The sequence below is a fragment of the Mustela nigripes genome, chromosome 1 (genome assembly GCF_022355385.1).
Source record: "Mustela nigripes isolate SB6536 chromosome 1, MUSNIG.SB6536, whole genome shotgun sequence".
Classification (NCBI taxonomy): Eukaryota; Metazoa; Chordata; class Mammalia; order Carnivora; family Mustelidae; genus Mustela; species Mustela nigripes.
The window spans coordinates 18,990,093-19,009,249 of NC_081557.1; the positions used below are offsets into that span (position 1 = coordinate 18,990,093).

Consider the following 19,157-nt stretch of genomic DNA (forward strand, 5'->3'; position numbering starts at 1 on the left):
GGGCAGCCTGGGACACTCCTCTCTGCATCCTGCTGACATCAGTCCATGCTGTTGAAACTACTCTGGGAAAAGAGAAGAAGACTGTCAAGTATCTGCTAGTTATTATTAGCAATATTTGAAAACTGTCATATGGTCATTGAGGCAGGAGCCAAAAAACCCATGTCAGAATGTCAGATGGGCAAGAAAGAGTTAAAATTCTCAAGTTCCCATTTGGATTGGTTGGGTATATATGAATTTTGAGAATATTTTCATGATTTACCAATTATTTTCTCTGATCTATTTAATTATCTGAAGACCCCTTGATGACATTTTGGGAAAGTGAATACAATAATAAAAATTGACATATTCCAGTCCTCCCAGAAATGTGCTCAGACTCCACCATTTAGAATCCCAGCCACCTACCACAGCTGCCGTTTCGGACTAGTCATGGTGTCCTGCCAACTCTTCAAAAGGGTCCGAAGAAAGGGTGGAGTGAGGGAGTCACATTAAACAGCTGGGACAGCCAACTGGGTAGAAGGTACAAGAGGTCACCAAACATTCATTTCCTCTACCTAAGACCAAGAAGGAGGCATGAGACCCCTGGCCTGAAATCACAAAGAATGTTCCCGTAAGATGACTCTGGTTTCCCTAAGATTATTATTGGGAGCCTGTGGGTCAGTGGTTTAAGAAGATGCCGACTGAGGCGACCCTAAGTTTAGAATTTCCGGTTTCTGTTTCTGAGTAAGCCCTGCAATCTGCATTTTCTATAGCTCCTCTGAAGCCATAGAAAGCTTCTCCCACTCGGAGAAACGGAGACCTCTGGCAGAGGTCTATGTTAAGCTTGGCGGGAACCCTAATTCTGACTAGTAGAAGGAAGGAACCGGGACAAAGGTTGTCAATGAATGATAGAAAAAAGTATGTCTGCCCTCAATTCAGTTTGCTAAGGTTTGAACAGAAAAAAGGCCCCAAAAGAAAAATATAAAACAGGACAAACCCTAAAGAGAACAGGCCACAAAGCACTCGCATGGCAATTCGGGTGTTCCACGTTTCTTTCCATATTACTTAAATTTTGAAGCAAATCCACCCACCCCTCCCACATGCCTCTCTCCACATGGAAATAATATTTTGGCCGTCAGTGACCCTTATCCTTACAGGTTTCTTAATTTAAAAGACACACGAACATGTCAGGAGTTCTGGCCCTTGAGGCTGGGTCATGTGGTGACGAATTCCTGTCCCAGGCCTGGCATGATAGCGGGGGAGTCACTCCGTCCACACTGAGTCCTTAATTAGCTACAGAGCACATGCTTTTTGCTCTATATTGTTGCAAAGACTGTACAGTTGGCCAGTGACCACGTATTAGGGAGTTGGACTGTCTCTGAGGGTCGCTAGTGAATTTCTAGAAGCTCAGGTTCAGGCTAAATGGTGTTTAACATGTTTGTCCAGCATTCTGAAAATTAGCTCAGGGCAATTCCCAGAGGCTGGAGGCAGCCCATGTAGTCATCGTATTGGAAAGTGTTTCCAGCATGAGATTATGGGTCATTCAAAAATCCCTCTTTCCACTTCACTGTTGACAGCTCATTGTTTTCTGACATGCTGTGTTTTTTTTTTTTTTTGCAGCTCAATGAATGTGGGTAATCAGATGGTCTTTAACATTTATTTATTTATTTTTTTAAAAGATTTTATTTATTTATTTGTCAGAGAGAGAGAGAGAGAGAGAGAGTGAGCACGGGCAGATGGAGGCAGAGGGAGAAGCAGGCTCCCCGCCGAGCAAGGATCCCGATGTGGGACTCGATCCCAGGACACTGGGATCCTTGGTCTTTAATATTTAATATAAGAGGGACACACTGATCAAAGGAACAAGAATTTAAAGTTCTAAGTAGATCTCAAAAACCAACAAAAAGAGCTTGCTACTTATGAGCATCTTAATAAGACTGAATTTGAAATGCCAAACAGCTGGTCTCTAATTGGGCTCTGGGCACTGTTTTTTTCATGTCACCTTGCTTGATTGGAACAAAGAACAAACACTTTGTGATGGCATTTCAGTTTGAGTTTTATCCTGCTTCTCTAAAGCAGATATAAACTCTTGTGTCTCTCTCTCTTGGTTCCTTAGTGCTGGAACTTTACCTGTTACCTTCCGTTGCCTGGAAGAAAATCTGGGAATCGATAAGCGCGTGACCAGATTTGTCCTCCCAGTCGGAGCAACCATCAACATGGACGGCACAGCCCTTTATGAAGCAGTGGCCGCCATCTTTATTGCCCAGATGAATGGTGTTATCCTGGATGGAGGCCAGATTGTGACTGTGAGGTGAGTGGAGATTGGGTGGAGGAGGCACTGAAATGACCTTTTGTCCTCCCCCCTTCCACACTAACTCCATCTGATGGGGCCGCTTGAGTTTCAGGTCCCCTGGTGGAAGAATGATGAAGGAAATAACACGGAATGGGAGTTACTGGCAGTCTCAAAGGGAAAATATTGTGACAGGAAAGAAGCAGGCTCATACTTAGGCCTTCTATTTGTATTGCACATGTGAAATTGGTTTGGAAGTTTGGTATGACGTAATTTTTAACAATCCTGTGATGTTGCAAGGCAGTGATTTCTACACCCATTTAATAAATTGGGAAGCACAGGCTTCCAGCCGCAGGGTGGTTGATGAAGGCTACCCCATTAATGAGCCAGGAGGGCTGTAACAGGGGCCAACATCAGCTGACTCTGACTCCACTTTTCCTTTCTTTAAAATCTGTTCCCTTCAGCATTTCAGAGGGCGATGGCAGAAGTAACGAAACACTGGAAGGAAGGGGTTTTTCAATACAACAGAAACCATTTTATTACAATTAACTAGCAAATTTAGATACCTGTGTTTTACTAAATCTATTTTTACCCTATGTATTCATCCTTGAAAAAATTTAGGAAGACCGCTTTCCCAAGAGATCGTTAACAATGCATTGCTTCTCCATAAACTTACAGATCACACTTATTTGCATATGCTAATTTCTCGAATGCTTATAGCCACGCTGTGAGGCACGGACTTGTCTTAGCTCAGGATGCTATAGCAGAATACCACAGACCCGCAGGTGCTTAGACAACAGACATTGATTTCTCATGGTTCTGGAGACTGGGAGGTCCATGATGAAAGTGCTGGCAAACTCAGCTCCTGGTGACTGTCCTCTTCCTGGCTAGTGTTGTCCTTCTTGCTGTTTGCTCTGGCCTTTCCTTGGCAGGTGGAGAAAGAGTGAGCAAGCTTTTGTAGGTCTCCTCTGATAAGAGCTAATCCCCTCATGAGGGCACCACTCCCCCTTACCACTGCCCGCCACCCCCTCCCCCAAGGCCCTGCCTCCAAACACCATTACCTTGGAGATTAGGGCTTGGGCAAATGAATTTGATAGTGGGGAACACAACTTAGTTCATAGCAGCACTATGGGGGGGCTCAGTTTCCTCACTGGGTATATTGGGGACATCCTAGGGGGTTAAGAGTATTATCCCTGGGACACAGTCACCTGTCAATAAATGTTAGCTACTAGTATTATTGCTATTAGTGATGCTCAATAGCATTCAGTACTTCTAGAATACGAAAGAAGAATGTGACGGTGGTGTAGTGAATGCCATGATGTCACTCAGGGAAATCATGCTTCAGATCCCGGTGTCACGTCTTCTGAGTCACGTGGTCACAGAATGCACATAAGACTGCCAACGTCTCTTGCTTTAAACTCAGAGACCAACAAAAGGAAAAAACCCTCCTTTTGAAGCCAAGTGAGATGATTTCTGGTCCCTGAATTCTTGGCCCTGATGGCAGCCACACTTCCCACCAAGTTCACACCATTCGATGAAAACATAAGAGACGGGAGGACCGACTGCTGACCAATGACTGGGATTGATTAATGAAGAGTTTTCAGTGTTGGAGGGATCGGGGATGGGGGCATCAGGGGCCCACACGACATCGGAATCAAGCAGATGAGTGTCCCAAGCCCAGCAGATGGCAGCCAAGCAGTTCGATGTTTCTCCATCCATCCGGTTCGTGGTTTCCCCCATGGAGAGCAGAGGCAACCATATGTACCTTGCAGGGTTACTGTGAGGCTCTGCTGTGACAATGTGTGTGTCATGCTCTGTACCGCGTCCAAGAACCAGCCCTGGAGAAGTGAGCCAAGGAGCGGAATGATCGGAAAAGCGGAAAGAGAGAGAGAGATGGAGGAGAGATCACTGTCCCCAGGAAGCGGTTGCAGGCTGAAGGGAGAGTAGGGGACCAGCTTCCAGGAAGAATATCCTTTATAGGCTTGTGTCTCACAGCCCAGAGGGGCCCAACCATGGGGCCGCAGCGCAGAGAGAAGTGTAAGAATGACTCATAACAGAAGCAACTGATGTAAATAAAACGGCTGAGGCCTTGACCGTTGGAACTTGGGAAGTCCCCCTTTCCTGGTGTTCTATCTGTGCCAGGGAAACGGCAGAGAATTCCCACCTTCTAACTCTCAGGGCTTTAGGGAAGCTTTTATTTGCGAAGTGGCCTCACCCTGCCCAGACTTTCTGATAACAGGAACGGTTCACATTTACTGGGGGCTTGCAATGCATCAGGCCTCTTCTCTGTGCTTTCTATTTATTAGCTCCTGATGACGCTTTCTTAAAGATAAGGAAATCATGGCACAAGGAGGTAAAGTAAGTTGCTCAAAGTCCTGTGGTTAATAAGTGACAGAGCTGGGATTCGAATTCAGGTTGCTCCTTTCCATAATCTTCATCAATACCCACTCTATACTCTAACCTCCCATGACCCAGAAGGATCCAAAAAAAAAAAAAAGGGGGGGGGGAGTTCTTTAAGCCTTGGTAGCAGCGCCACATTGACAGGGACAGGAGAAGAGTACAGATGGGTTCTGTCAATCCCACCAAGGGGAGGTGTCCAGAAGGTCACAGGCTTATACCTGGGAGGATGGCAGTATGGGAAGACCAGTGCAAACCACAGAACCTCCTAGGATCTTCCTGTCCTCAGACATATGATTAGGTAAGTTCAGGTCCCTTCCCCATGGTAAGACCCAGGATTCTGTGCTTGGTCACAGCAATGGTCTGAGTTCAGTTAAACCAGTTTAGAAGTCTGACTCTTAGTTTGGAGCTGGACGACCTACTCTAGAAACTCTAGCTTTGTCTAACTACAAATAAAGCACCCTCCTTTTCTTCACTGGGCCCACAAAAGCAAGTTGGGAATCTATATTTTCAGAAGCATCTTTCCATTTAGAAATGACAACTTTCAAAAATGGCCTCAGAAAAGAGGAGGAAAAAGCGACTGCCCTTTGCTGGACCACAGAGACCCCCTGGTGTCTAGACAGGGCACTTGAACCCTAGATTGAACCCTCTTCCAGAGACAACTTCAAGATGGTGCTGGGTGTGCTCCTGGCTTTGCAAAGGATGAGAGGCTTCAGAAGGAAAACCTCCTGTTATTGCATTATCTCTCCTTGGCGCCTTCTTTCTGAATAATGTATTTTCCAGCCCATGGTGAAATGTCCAGGCGTCTGAAGCTTAATGTCATTTGGAATCTGTTGATTTGTTCCCCCGATGTTCACTCAATCAGGTCTGGATATTTGCTATTCTGAGTTCTCATGTTAACATTGGCAGTAGCCTCCTCAGACTCTTGCCACGGAGTCCAGATGTCTCTGGGGCTCCCAGAGACATAAAGGCGTAAGCAGAAATGAATGCAGTGGTATTCCCATGGGAGGATTAGGGTGATTTGTTTTCCTTCTTTATTATTTCCCGGCCTGCTTGAGAGCCACACTTACCTTAGTTGAGCCCTGTGATATGTTAGGCTAATTGGCTCTCCTGCCGAGCATACAGCTACAATCCCTGAATTTATAAACTTCCACCACAGCTGCATAGAATCCAAGAAGACCCTAATTCCTGGGTGCTGGCACTCTAGATTACTCTGTTCTTTGAGAAACAAAAGAAATTTTATGACTGCTGGGAAAATTGAAGCCAGGATTGGCCTTGCCAAGTCCTCTTTCTCTTCCCCTGACCCAGTCTTCTCTGTTCACTCAGCCTCACGGCAACGCTGGCCAGCGTTGGTGCAGCCAGTATCCCCAGTGCAGGCCTCGTCACCATGCTCCTCATCCTGACGGCTGTGGGCCTGCCGACAGAAGACATCAGCCTGCTGGTGGCCGTGGACTGGCTTCTGTAAGTGCCTGCCGAGGGGGCTGGGCTGCGGATGCGAGTCCAGCCTCCTGGGGCTCGACCAGATGCAAGGTTGCAGCCAAGGTCTTTGCAAAACCCCATGACAACTTCTTCCCTCCCTTCCCTCCCTCCTTCCCTCTAACATTTACTGAGTGCCCCATTGGGAACCAAAGGTGAAAAAAGCATCTGAGGATCTCACAGTCCAGTGGAGGCATCAGATAAATTACAATACAAAGTGAAAAGTCCAGCAATAAGGAACCCACCACGGATGCACAGGGGGGTCCCTGGGACATTAGGCTGAATGAACAAAGCACAGAGAATCCCATTTTTACGAAGCTGCAGGAAAGGCAATATAACCTTGGCAATAAAAAGAGATCAGTGGTTGCCTGGGCATAGACGGGGTGAAGAGACTAATTGGGAAGGGGCACAAGGAAATCGTTTCGGGTGGTAGAAATGTTTCATAGGCACAGGTACACACAGGTGTCTACATTTGTCAAAACTCATCAAACCATACACTTAGCTTGAGTACCTATTACCATATGTAAATTATACTTCAGTAAAGTAGATGAAAATACCTCATGTAGGGGCGCCTGGGTGGCACAGTCAATTGAGCATCTGACTCCTGCTTTTGGCTCGCATCATGATCTCAAGGTCCTGGGATCAAGGCTCATGTCAGGCTCTGCGCTCACCGGGGAGTCTGCTTGAGATTCTCTCTCTCTCTCCCTCTGCCCCTCCAGCTATCACTGGTGTGGTCTCTCTTTCTCTCTTACTCTCACTCTCATTGTTAGTGTATAAGAAAGCCACTGATTTCTATACATTGACTTTGTATCCTGCCATGTTGCTGAATTGTTGTATGAGTTCTAGTAGTTTGGGGGTGGAGTCTTTTGAGTTTTCCATATATAGAATCATGTCATCTGCGAAGAGAGAGAGTTTGACTTCTTCATTGCCAATTTGGATACCTTTTATTTCTCTTTGTTGTCTGATTGCTGTTGCTAGGACTTCTAATACTATGTTGAACAAGAGTGGTAAGAGTGGGCATCATTGTCGTGCTCCTGATCTCAGCAGGAAGGCTGCAAGCTTTTTCCCATTGAGGATGATATTTGCTGTGGGTCTTTCATAGATAGTTTTGATGAAGTTCAGGAATATTCCCTCTATCCCTATACTTTGAAGCATTTTAATCAGGAACGGATGCTGGATTTTGTCAAATGCTTTTTCTGCATCGATTGAGAGGACCATGTGGTTCTTCTTTCTTCTCATATTAATTTGTTCTATCACATTGATTGATTTGTGAATGTTGAACCATCCCTGTAGCCCAGGGATGAATCCCACCTGATCATGGTGGATAATCTTTTTAATGTGCTGTTGGATCCTGTTTGCTAGGATCGTGTTGAGAATCTTAGCATCCATATCCATCAGTGATATTGGTCTGAAATTATCCTTTTTGGTAGGGTCTTTGCCTGGTTTGGGGATCAGGGTAATTCTCACTCTCACCCTTGCTCTAAAATAAAGAAATAAATCTTAAAAAATATATAGTGTGCAATAAAAGGATTGTACTAGAAAGAGGCACCCACCCCAGTCTTGGATGGAAGGGCAGAATGGGGGAATCAGGCAATAATGAACATGGTGACTGAATTTGCCTGGGCACCAGATACCAGCCATCAAGCATTTTACATCTTTCACTTTCTAACAACCCTGAAGGTTTGGTATTATTACTCTTGGTGTATAGATGAGGAAACTGAGGTATAGGGAGGCAAAGTGACTGAGAGTGAGGAAAGATTTGAGTCCAGTTTGGCTTGGTTTGGGAGGCTGCTACATTCTTCATCATGGCTGTATTCAAGCTTCTGAAGGCAGTGAGAGCTGAGCTGAATTGTAACTGGTAGGTAGATATAGACAGGGAAGAAAGCAGGGCATTTCAGTCAAGGCCAAGGCCCGCCTGTGCAAAGGCACCGAGGCAGCAAACAGTGTGAGGACCTATGAGTGGTTTAGTAACACTGGAGCACAGAGTGGGAGGCAGGGTCTGGTGAAAGGTGGGGCAAAATGGAAACCCGGCATGGCCACGCAGAGAAGTTCAAACTTGATTGTGTCCACATAGCTCAGCTACCTTTCCCAGTATATTTACCAGTGAAGGGCATTTTCATACTGTAAGACACTCACTGCCCATTCACAGGGCAAGTCTATCCAGATGGCCCCCAACAGGGAGATGGGAAACAATCCTTGCTAAGGACCTACTCAGTCTCTGATGTTCTGTGAGGTATACACTGATGCTTCCTGTCTAATCTTGGAGCTAAGCAACAGAGGTGGGGATGCTGTTGTTTTCAATGTCAGGGACACAGAGGTCCAAGGCCAAAGTGGCCACACAGTTTTTTTAAACTGCTCTACATGGCAGGGGCAATTTTTCTGACATCTATTGGCATAGATTTTAAGAGCCAGAAGCCACCTTTAATGCTTTTGAGTTTCCTGCATCTAAAACAACAATTCCTTCCCCCTCCCTTCGCCCTTCCAAAGGGAAAAACACGCCCGTGACTGAAGGGAAGGACATCTGGAAAGCTGGAAGGAAGACTCACCTCTCCACAGAGCTTGCCTGTTGTTAAGATCTAGGTTAGAATAGAGAAGTGCTCCCCGGACGTAATCTGTACACCTCGGGAGGGCTGCAAGGGTGGTCATGATCTTCCTGACGGGATCTTCATCACCAGGGAAATGCTCTGAAAGTACCTTTAGAGGGAAGGTGAAGAGTAAGAAAAATAGCCTCATTCTCTGTCCCTGCTAGCCTCTGTCAGGGCCTGGGGGTGGGTCCTCTGTGCTAGCTCTGTTGTTCTGGGAGCCTGTGCTGGCCCCAGGGCAGCTTTTCTCATGGCGTCTGTCCACGAGGAGAGGCGGTCATCATGGTGGCCGAGATTCCGCAGTGGTTTATGGGTGGAAGGATTGGGAGGGAACAGGATAAAGGAGACAAAGGAGTGGGGTGGACTTTGCTGGGAGGAGGACGAAAGGGAAGTGAGGGCATTGGCAATACTTTAGGGTCAGTCGGAGCTCAATACATGTGTGCTAAATTTCACCACAGAGTTGTTGTGTGATAACCAAGGGCCTTTCCACGCAGGAAGAAAGACTGAGGAAACTATTGAAGTGACCTGTGCTTCCCCTGTGACTTTTGCTTCCTAAGTCCTGTGCCGCTTGGCTCCTTGAACCCCCTGAAACGGTGGACTACTCTTGCCTGTGTGTCTACATTACCTCGTCTCTTCTTGGGCATGTCTGAGGCCTGAAATCCACCATTAGAGACTGATCTTTTTATAAAATATCATTATAGAGATAACCTTCCCTCATGATCATGCAAATGCCTTTCTTTGAGTGAAAAAATCTGGAAATGAAGAAAGGGAGCTGGTACTTGGTGGATTCCGCCATGTTCTTTACATGTGGTAATGATTAATCCCCAAAGAGCCCTAAGGAGTGTTTCACAGATAACGAAACCGGGAATCAGAAGAGTTAAGTGTCTTGCCTATGGGCACAAGAGAGCTTGGGTGGTCAGGTCAGGACCCTTTACCACTACCCCCATCCCCGACACAACTTCCTACTTGACCAGGCAGATCTAGTAGTGGGCAGAAAGGAGAGAGGTGCTCAGTCAGAAAGGTTTAGGGAAGACAGACTATTAGGGTCACCCCCAGTTCCACAGAATAGCCAGGGAATTTTTCGTTTGACCTGTTTTTTTTCCTCCTCCCCAGACTAAAACAAAACATCAGAAAAGCCTAAATGGGGACAAATGGGGTCCAGTCAAGGTCTCTGCTACTCCGAGAATTCAAGCCCTCCAGCCATTGTGGGCTCTGGGCTTCTTGGCAGTCATTTGCTTCCAAGCCTGTTGGATGAGAGCCATTTCATGAAACGTCTAAGACCCTACCCACTTCTGACCTAAATACTAGCGAATGGAATAGGAGGGCTGGGTCCTCCCCATCACCCCACACCAGCGCTCACATGTTTGTACTTGCGCCGAGAGCAGGGCGTCCTAACTCCAGGGCAGGAACGTGCCAGCAGAAGGAAGTTGGCTGAACCCAAAACTGATGATACATTTGGATTAACTATATTGATGAAACTCTATATGAGAAAACTCAATCCCAGGCTGGCGTGGGAAGGAAGGTACAAATGAAGAGCTGTCTTCTAGCTCTGGGGTTGGATCTCAGGTGTGGGAGGGGCTGGGGGTTCTGTGCCCAGAGAAAAGAAAGCAAACAGCCAGGAGCCCTGGATCTGAGCTCTGCACTTACTCTTTGTGCGACTTTGAGCAAGTTACCCTCCAGACTTCAGCTCTGTCATGTGAACAGTGAGAATAATGACTTGTCAGCTTAAAAGCAGAGTCTATACCCCATGCCCTTGAGTGCCCTACTGGTTTTAAGACCTGGACTAGGATTCTGCGGGTGATGGATGTTTGTATACAAATAAGCCTGAACGTTCCTTTTAAGAAGAGGGAAAAAAGGGAGGGTGGAGGAGCCTGGGAAAATGTGTGTAGGGGTCTGTAGCTAGGTCAGATCTGCTTTGAATTAGTAATGGTGGCACATTCTTGCTCACCAGCAAGTGGAGCTCTGGAAACATACTCTTGGTCATGAGCTCTGTGGCCACTGGGTGCCTGTTACAGTGTGAGTGGGGAGAGGGGGAAGAGGTGACACAGATGTACAGGGGGAGGCTGGCCATTCCCTAGCGAAACAGTCGGTGGTGGAGGCGGGGGGGGGGGGGGCGCGGTGAAGTAGAGAAAAAGAAAAGGTGAAGGGATTTCTTTTTTTTCCTCTCCAGGCAAAGCTTGTAAGCTCTCATAACTCTAGCAATTTTTCAATTTAAAACCAAACAAAGCCTGCAGTGACATTTAATGTGCCACAGTGTTTGCCAGCTGCTGGAGACTGGCCAGCCTCATTACTGCCCGCCAAGCCCTGGATGCTTTTCGATGGGCAGGCTTGGCTGCTCTGTAAATGTCATGGTGAAAACGAAGATTCTGGGCCCCGAAAACTGCCGGAGTCCTCAAACACCGGATGGGTGGGGCTGGTAAAACCAGAACCTTCCCCAGGGTCCAAGAAGCCCTTTGTGTCAGGAATCCTCGGCACCTATTTCTAAGAGAACTCGCTGACACCGCTGTATCTTGGAGGGAAGCAGGAAGGAACCAGTACCAGGAAGAGGTAATAAATAACCAGGTCTGGCCACAGGCAGCAAAAGGAAAGCAAAATACAGTGAAACCCAAGGGGATCCATGACCCACTTATCACATAAGATTGCTGGTGAGATCGTTTCTGGGGACAGATTTACTAGCTGGGGGACAGAGTTGAAATTGAACTTACTAGGGAGACTTACAGCCTCCCTCCTGCAGGGGAGCTCTGAAGCTCCCTGTTAGCATCCCTCCCTGGAGGGATTAGAGCAGTGATGCTCAAGCTTGAGCATGCGCCAAGATCTCCTGGAGATTCCGGAGGTCTGGAGTGGGGACCAAGAATTAGTATTGCCAGTGATTGCCAGTGATGCAGGCCAGGGACCTCACTTCCAGAAGCCATGGATTAGAGATAGGGAAGGGAGAGTAGGGGTCCCTGATTTGGGGATATCAGCACTTCGATTCTTTTTCAAGCAGGGCTTCAACTCATGACCCTGAGATCAAGACCTGAGCTGAAATCAAGAGTCGGATACTTTACTGACTGAGCCATCCAGGCACCCCTCGGTTCTTCCCTGAACACCAGTTGGCCGTTCTCGCATCTAGTCAATAAAAATGATGGAAAGGACTCAGGATACTGATAACTCATACTCAGCAAGTACCTTTTTAATATTAGACAGTATTCTAAGCACTTTACTTGGACCTGTTTAAAAGTTGCCCCAAATCATGAGGCAGGTAATGGTATTATCCCCATTTAACCATTGAGGAAACGGAGGCTCACAGAAAAGTAGCTTATCTTGATTTAGTGCATGTTGAATGGCTGATCTGGGACTCAAACCCGGATGATCTGGCTGTTCCTTGAGGGTCTGGGCCTATCCACCTGGATTCTTGTTCTCTTACTTGAGACACATGTATGCACATATACACACAGAACTGGTTGAAGCCCTACTCCGTGTCTGGTGGAAGAAGAAATGAGTTCCTACATCTGCCATAGCTCTGAAGATTCTAGGGGCGTATGTTTAAATATTTGCTTTGATTTTCCAGTCCCATGGAATTCTCTCTACGTTACCCATTCTATGTCGACCCTAGGATGGGTTGTGACCCTTTCTCCTAAGTCCTTCCCTCTCCTGACAAAGCGTCCCTGGCTCAAGGTGGTGAAATTACAGATCAGGGGTGCGGTGGGGGTGGGGTGGGGGTACAGTCCTGCACAGCAAAATCACTTTTTAAAGTATCACAAAAGAAATATGGAAAAACAAGGGGAGGCACAAAGCTCAGGAGAGTGATAAGATGAAAAAGGGAAAATGTCCCTTTATCTACAATTGAATCTTGAGTTTAGTTTCACTGAAGTAATCACTTAATAATTTCAGGTAGCTTGGAAACAACAACTTAATATGAGGCACCCCTTTTCTTTTAAAAGAAGTCCTTCAGTGCCCACCACCCCCCTCCTGGTCTCCTCTCCCTGCTCTATTTTGCCCTTCGGTCCCTGTCTCTCTGTGCCTTGCTCTTCCTTCCACCTCTGTGTTCGCCCCCAGCAATCAGGGCACCTCTCTGGTTTTTGTAGGCAAGGTAATTTAGGCTGTCGGCATCTCCTTCCTCCTCCCTCTACATCTTGCCCTGGCCCCAACTTCTCACCACCAAGACAGCCAGCCAGATATTTGCCAAACAAAAAGATACTTCTCTTTCTAGAGTTTTTCCATCCTCTTCAACAACCCATCCCTGCCCTTTCTCCCTCACATGCCTGCCCACCCGCCTCCCTCCATCTTGCCCATGTCACCAACCGAGACCACGTGGTATCAGCACTCAAGGAGCTGGTGGTCTAGTAATGGGGACAGATGTGGTCAAAAAATCCCAGCCGAGTTGTGCTAAGTGCAAAAAGAGGAGTGTGCAAGACTTGGTGGAGGAAACAAAAGAGGAAGTGGTTTACTCCCCTCTTCACTTGGACTCCTGAGGAGGAGAAGGAGGAGAAGGAGAAGGATGAAGAGCCCGACTGGGTTTGTGTCCCGTGCACTGTGAGGCCTTTTATATGCAGAGTTTGGCAGAGGCCCCCTTGATGACACATTAGCGTTCAGGACACATTAGCACTTACTATCTTCTCAACATGCTTGGAGGGAGGGGTTATTTCCAAAACTGACAAATGAGAAAGCTGAGTAGGAAAAGCTACGTTTCTTGCCCTGCCGGAGCTGGGATCGCAGCCCGGGCTCCCATCCAAGGTTCACGCTCTTCCCCAGTGCTTCGGCAGGCCCTCCTTCCCTTCTCATCCCCATGTGGCTTTAGCCCTCAGATGGTTCGGGTCGTGCCAACCTTCTTAGGTCTGGGGCCTCAGTGACCCCTCTGCCACACTGTGCGCTCTGCATTCTAAGAGGCAGACATGGTGGTTTGTGTCTGAATGCTAAGTTGAATCACATGAAATTGTCAATGTTTGGCTTTAGGGAACTGTCGAAATGGCAATTTCATATGGCTCAGTCCAATACAAGGAACCAGATAGATTTTGGGTGACCCTGCTCCCTCGGCTCTGTTAGTTCATGAGAACCAGGACTGTCCAACAATTCTAACACCCTCCTGCCAGAGGACTTAGATCAAGAGATAGAAAAGAGAGAAAAAGGACCGTGGCAATTGTCTTTCTCCCAGGGAACCAGACCAGGTTTGTCAGTATGAATAAGGAAGGCAAGCCCCTCTCTCATCTTTGGTGGCCCCAAAGCTAGGGCACCTGTGGTGGTGGATCCCCTTCAGCGAACAATTCTGACCTCCCCTCCGTCTCCTCTTCATAGTTCTGACACACAGTGTCCAAACCCAAGGATAGCATCAAGCACTCTAAAATTCTTTTTACCAAGTAGCCTTGAAGTACTTGAGGTCAGCAGAGTTTCTTGAACAGTCAGGACTAGTTGTGAGACAAAACGAAAGTATTCGCCTGTGGAGAAATTTCCACGTGGGAACCGCAAACTCCCATATCCTACTTTTAGCTAGACTTGGACTTCCCCAGAGTTGGTCAGACATTCCCCTGGTGGCCTCTGCAGCAAACTAAAAATCCTATCTCCTGTCTCCCTCCATCTCCCTTTCCCTCCCTTCACCTTCTCAGTCAGTTGCCTCGAATACGTTGATAACAAATAATGGCGCCACTTTCTCTTTCTCATTCAGTTTTCTATCCATGGTGAGCCATCTTCTCTCTCTGCCTCTGGCTTGTACCTGCCCTGGCTGGATCAGTAATGGGCTTCTTTGTCACTAAAACCAAGGGGGCACTTTTACTCTTCTTACCTGACCTCTTGGCTGTAATTGATATTCTCTACTACACCCTTATTTTTGAAACACGCTTCCCCCCAACTCTTCCATTTTTCTTCCATCCTTGCAGACTCTTATGCCTGTGCACATTTTTTGACTCTTGGTCACCCTCAGGGTCCAGACAATACTGCCTGCTCTTCTCACTCTCCATTCCCTCCAACGATAAACCAAACACACTTGTGGCATCCACCCATCGCCTCTTTAGGTACCGACTTCTAACTCTCTATGTCTCTCCTGATAGTCCATATTCCCAACCACTTGTGGGACTTCTCTTCTTTGCTGGCTCCCAGATTTCAGGCCCAGTATGTTCCAGCTGTATTGAGAACATTTCTCATCCCAACCTTTCATATCCCATACATATGGTGGCACTGTTCACTGGTTGCCCAAAACCAGAAACCTGAGAGGAACCCTTGACTTTTTTCTCATTTATTCTCTATAACCAGTCAGTCCTCAAGTCCTGTAATTCTGTCTTATAACCTTCCACCACATCTTCACTAAGTGGGTTTTGCTCTTTCAGACTTGTTCTCCTTCAGACCGTTCTTCATACTGGAACAAGCATGGTCTTGCTCTCCAGTGGCTCCTCATCAATCTTGGGATAATGACCTGACTCTTAAACTTGGCTGACAAGGCCATACATGATTTGGTCAGTTCTTACCTTCTGCCTCTCATCCCACTCATTTGCCTCCTAAATGCTCTTAGGTGTTCTTATCCTAAGAACATTATTTATTTCACATTATTTATTTCTTTTCTGCCGCTTTGTCTCAGACTTATCCTTAGAACCAAAGTTGAGATACTTCTACTCAAGTCTTTCCTGGGGCCCAAGCATAGTTAAAATGTCCTACCTACAAAATCCCATAGCACCCACCACTTATTCCTACAAGAACATTTATCTCACTCTATGGGGGACACAGAGAAGTAAAGAGAGTGTGGGTTCCAGGGGGAAGAGGAAGCATGGGAAGGGCTTTTTCTTGTTCTTTGTTGCCAGTGCACTGGACATAATGTCCTGCCCACACTAAGATGCTCATTGTACATCTGTTGAATAAATAAAATGAACAAGCAAAGAACTCAACAAGTATTAGAGTCTGCGTTCTCTTCTTATTTCCACAAAGCCATTTGGATGCTCTTGTGCTCCTGTAATCAATCTTTAATGAGTTCTTAAGGCATGCCGGATGTTTCTTGAGAGGTGGTTTGCTCTAGGTAAGAGAGTCAGAAGATCTGGGTTAGGGTTCTAGCTCTAAATCTAGGGCCCTTCCCATCCTGATTTTAGTGTCAGACATCAGCATGCTTTGGTTCTACTTGATCCCATCTTCATTCATTCCTGGCCTGATAGCTATTTCCTCTGGTCAGTTCATTTTCCAATTCAAGGAGGCCTGAGGGTATGGGAGAGAATAGATTTTCTATTCTGAAAAGTCGATTCAGTGGCTGCTCTGGAGAGTTGGGATCTGATGTCAAAGAAAGTCAAGGGTTGAGGAAATGAGAATTTGTAAACTTATATCACCCATTTGGGTGGCAATGGATTTGTTAAACTGAAAATTCATTAACCCTTGAGCATAGTGTCTTGTGTTTTTGCCTATATGATGGGGGTGATGGCTCTTCCCAAAAGGGGAAAGAGCCAGCATATAATGAATATTCACTATGGGTCAGGAACTGGTTATATCTTCTTGAAATCCTATAAAATAGGTATTTTGCCTGCTTGAGAAAAATTCTGGTAGGGGAAGTGACCCAGGTTTTACAGTTAGGAAGTGGCGGAGCTGGTTTCAAAATCAAAGATGTCTGGCTCCAGGGCACTTTGCATTGTGGATTCTGGAAGCTCAGTGCCTGTGCTTGAATTTGGTTCTGTGACTTTATTAGGATGTGTAACTTTGCAAAGTCCCTATGAATTTTCATTTCTTAAATATGAATACTAAGTTTAGAAATTCCTTAAGAAATTGAAAATAGAACTACCTCTGACCCTGTAATTGTACTACCAATATTTACCCCAAAGATTCAGATGCAGTGAAAAGAAGAGCCATCTGTACTCCAGTGTTCATAGCAGCAATGGCTACGATCGCCAAACTGTAGAAAGAGCCACGGTGCCCTTCAACGGACGAATAGATAAAGAGGATATGGTCCATATATACAATGGAATATTATGCCTCCATAAGGAAGGATAAATACCCAACTTTTGTATCAACATGGATGGGACTGGAGGAGATTATGCTGAGTGAAATAAGTCAAGCAGAGAGAGTCAATTATCATATGGTTTCACTTACTTGTGAGCATAAGGAATAACATAGAGGACATTAGGAGAAGGAAAGGAAAAGTGAATTGGAGTAAACTGGAAGGGAAGACAAAGCACAAGCAACTGTGGACTCTGAGAAACAAACTGAGGGTTTTGGAGGGGAGGGGAGTGGTAGGTTAGGTGAGCCTGGTGGTGGGTATTAAGGAGGGCATGTATTACATGGACACTGGGTGTGGTACATAAACAATGAATCTTGGAACACTGAAAAAATTAAATTAAATTAAAAAAATACTTCTTGCAACATTTGTAGAGAGATTAAACAAGGTAATACCTGTAGAGCATATTTCTAGACATATTAAATGTGATATATCAGCTGTTGTCCTCATCACCACCATCACCATCATCAGCATCATCTCTACCACCCCTGCCTTCAGTTCATCTGCTTGCCAGTAAGGTAGATCCTTTTGGGCCATGATATAAATGGGTACTCAGAGAATTCCTCTTCACCTGAATGCTCTTTGGAATTTAACAATTGGTCAAGGATGTTGGGTTCATGGCTCAGGACACATGCCGGGTGGAACTGAAAGTAGAGTTGAAACACTGCAAAGGGGACCAACGCTATGTGATGGATAAAGAACTCAGCGGGTTAGCTGGGAGGCCACCGTAAGGATTGTCCTGCAAATAGAGTTAATGTTTCTAGGGGGAGATGGTAGCTTAACTCTGCATGGTTGGGCATTCTACCCAAGTGCTGCCAAAACAGACTTTAATTGACTAGATAAGATTTATAGTAATATTTAGAGTACACATCATCGTGTAATAACTAATGTTTTGTGAGCTCTTGCTAAATGTCTCAGAGAATTCTGTGCTAAGCACTTTGTTATCTTATTTAATCTTTGCAACAACCCAGTGTTGCAGACATTTTTATTATTTTGATCTCACAGGTGAGGCCACTAGGGCTCACAGTTAAATGTTAAGTATGATCAGTGTTGTCCAGCAAGTAGAAGGAAACGCTGGCATTTGAATCCAGGCTGTCTCCAGACGTATATATCTTTTCTTAACTATCATCATGAATACCTTCTCATCCCTTCACTCTGGGTCTTCTTACCAATCTTGGCTTTATGGTACTTAATTTTGTGGAGGACCTCAAGCACCAGTATTCATTTGTGTTCAGACTCTATTACCCTGAGGCAGATTCTCCAAAGCAAAAGGGAGGAGAGGAGCATTCTCAGATGGAAATATGCTCCTGAGAGCTGAAGTCGGGTTCTGATCTTTATTTTTGCAGGAGGAACATCTTTCTACTTGAAATCAGAGGCTGGCAGGCTCACAAGCTCCTTGCAAGGAAGCCAGGCCAGATTCCTCCTGGAGTGGCTTCATTTCTCTAATGAGAAATAGATTTAATAGTAGCAACTAGAATTTATTTTAGGACTTTGTTCTAAGAACTAATTAAAACTTCCACTTTGCCTTGAACTAATTTTAGGATCCTTATAATTTTTTTAATTAAAGGCTAGAGTGTCCTCAACTATGACGTCTTTAGCAATATTTTTGCCTAAATTCTTTCCTTTTTAGAAAAAAAGGTTTTGATTTTCCAGCATCCTTCTCTTTCAGACTTCTAGTATCTCATACACAAGGTTAAAAGGACTCTTAATACCAATTGTACAAAAGGACTAGAGAACACAATTTATTCCTAACAACTCTGTTTTCCTGGGGTTGACTTTCTAAGAAGGAGAGTTCTGGACCATCCAGTTTTTTCAAATCAGAACTTGGGAAAAAGATTTGAGAAAGGGGTTTTCTTGACACTTCCTGATTCAAGAGGCACTCTGGAAGATTTTATTTTTTTAGGTTAATAGAGAGAGCATAGCAAAGTATTCTGGTTTTTCCAGGACCCACAGCCTCTGCGCATATTGGTTAGGGAGAAAATTGTGGCTGGTTTTCTCATCCATTAGCTGTGTCCGTGTGTATGTATGCGTTGTGGGAAGAGTGAGGTGCTCTGGGAAAGGTATTGTTAGTTGCAATCCTTACAAAGAGATGAATTCTCTACTATAGGAGAATTCACAGGTAGAATTAATAAGTAACATAAGAGGAGGTAATCTGGAGTCTTGGAAGAATGGTTTACATCAGGAAGAATTGCTGGACACCACTAGTAGTGTCCTCCTACTTTCCTTCTACTTGTTGGAGCCTGGGTGCCAATTCCGAGATCTGAGAACTATTTTCCTCCAATGCTTCCTTCTCTCCTTTTTTTTTTTTGCTATTGTTTATTGTTTTTTTTTTTTTAAAGATTTTATTTATTTATCAGAGAGAGAGGGGGAGAGAGCGAGCACAGGCAGACAGAATGGCAGGCAGAGGCAGAGGGAAAAGCAGGCTCCCCTCTGAGCAAGGAGCCCGATGTGGGACTCGATCCCAGGATGCTGGAATCATGACCTGAGCCTAAGGCAGCTG

The 19,157-nt window shown here is 45.6% G+C and overlaps 1 protein-coding gene across 7 annotated transcripts in view; it reads left to right on the forward strand.

The window, feature by feature from the left end:
- Positions 1-19,157, forward strand: part of SLC1A2 (solute carrier family 1 member 2) — a 144,772-nt gene that overhangs the window by 112,010 nt on the left and 13,605 nt on the right. For all 7 annotated transcript variants that reach the window (XM_059405731.1, XM_059405722.1, XM_059405750.1 and 4 more), the window contains exons 8-9: positions 2,090-2,284; positions 5,987-6,121. In XM_059405731.1, the coding sequence (XP_059261714.1) occupies positions 2,090-2,284; positions 5,987-6,121 (330 nt within the window). The remainder of the gene's footprint in view (positions 1-2,089; positions 2,285-5,986; positions 6,122-19,157) is intronic.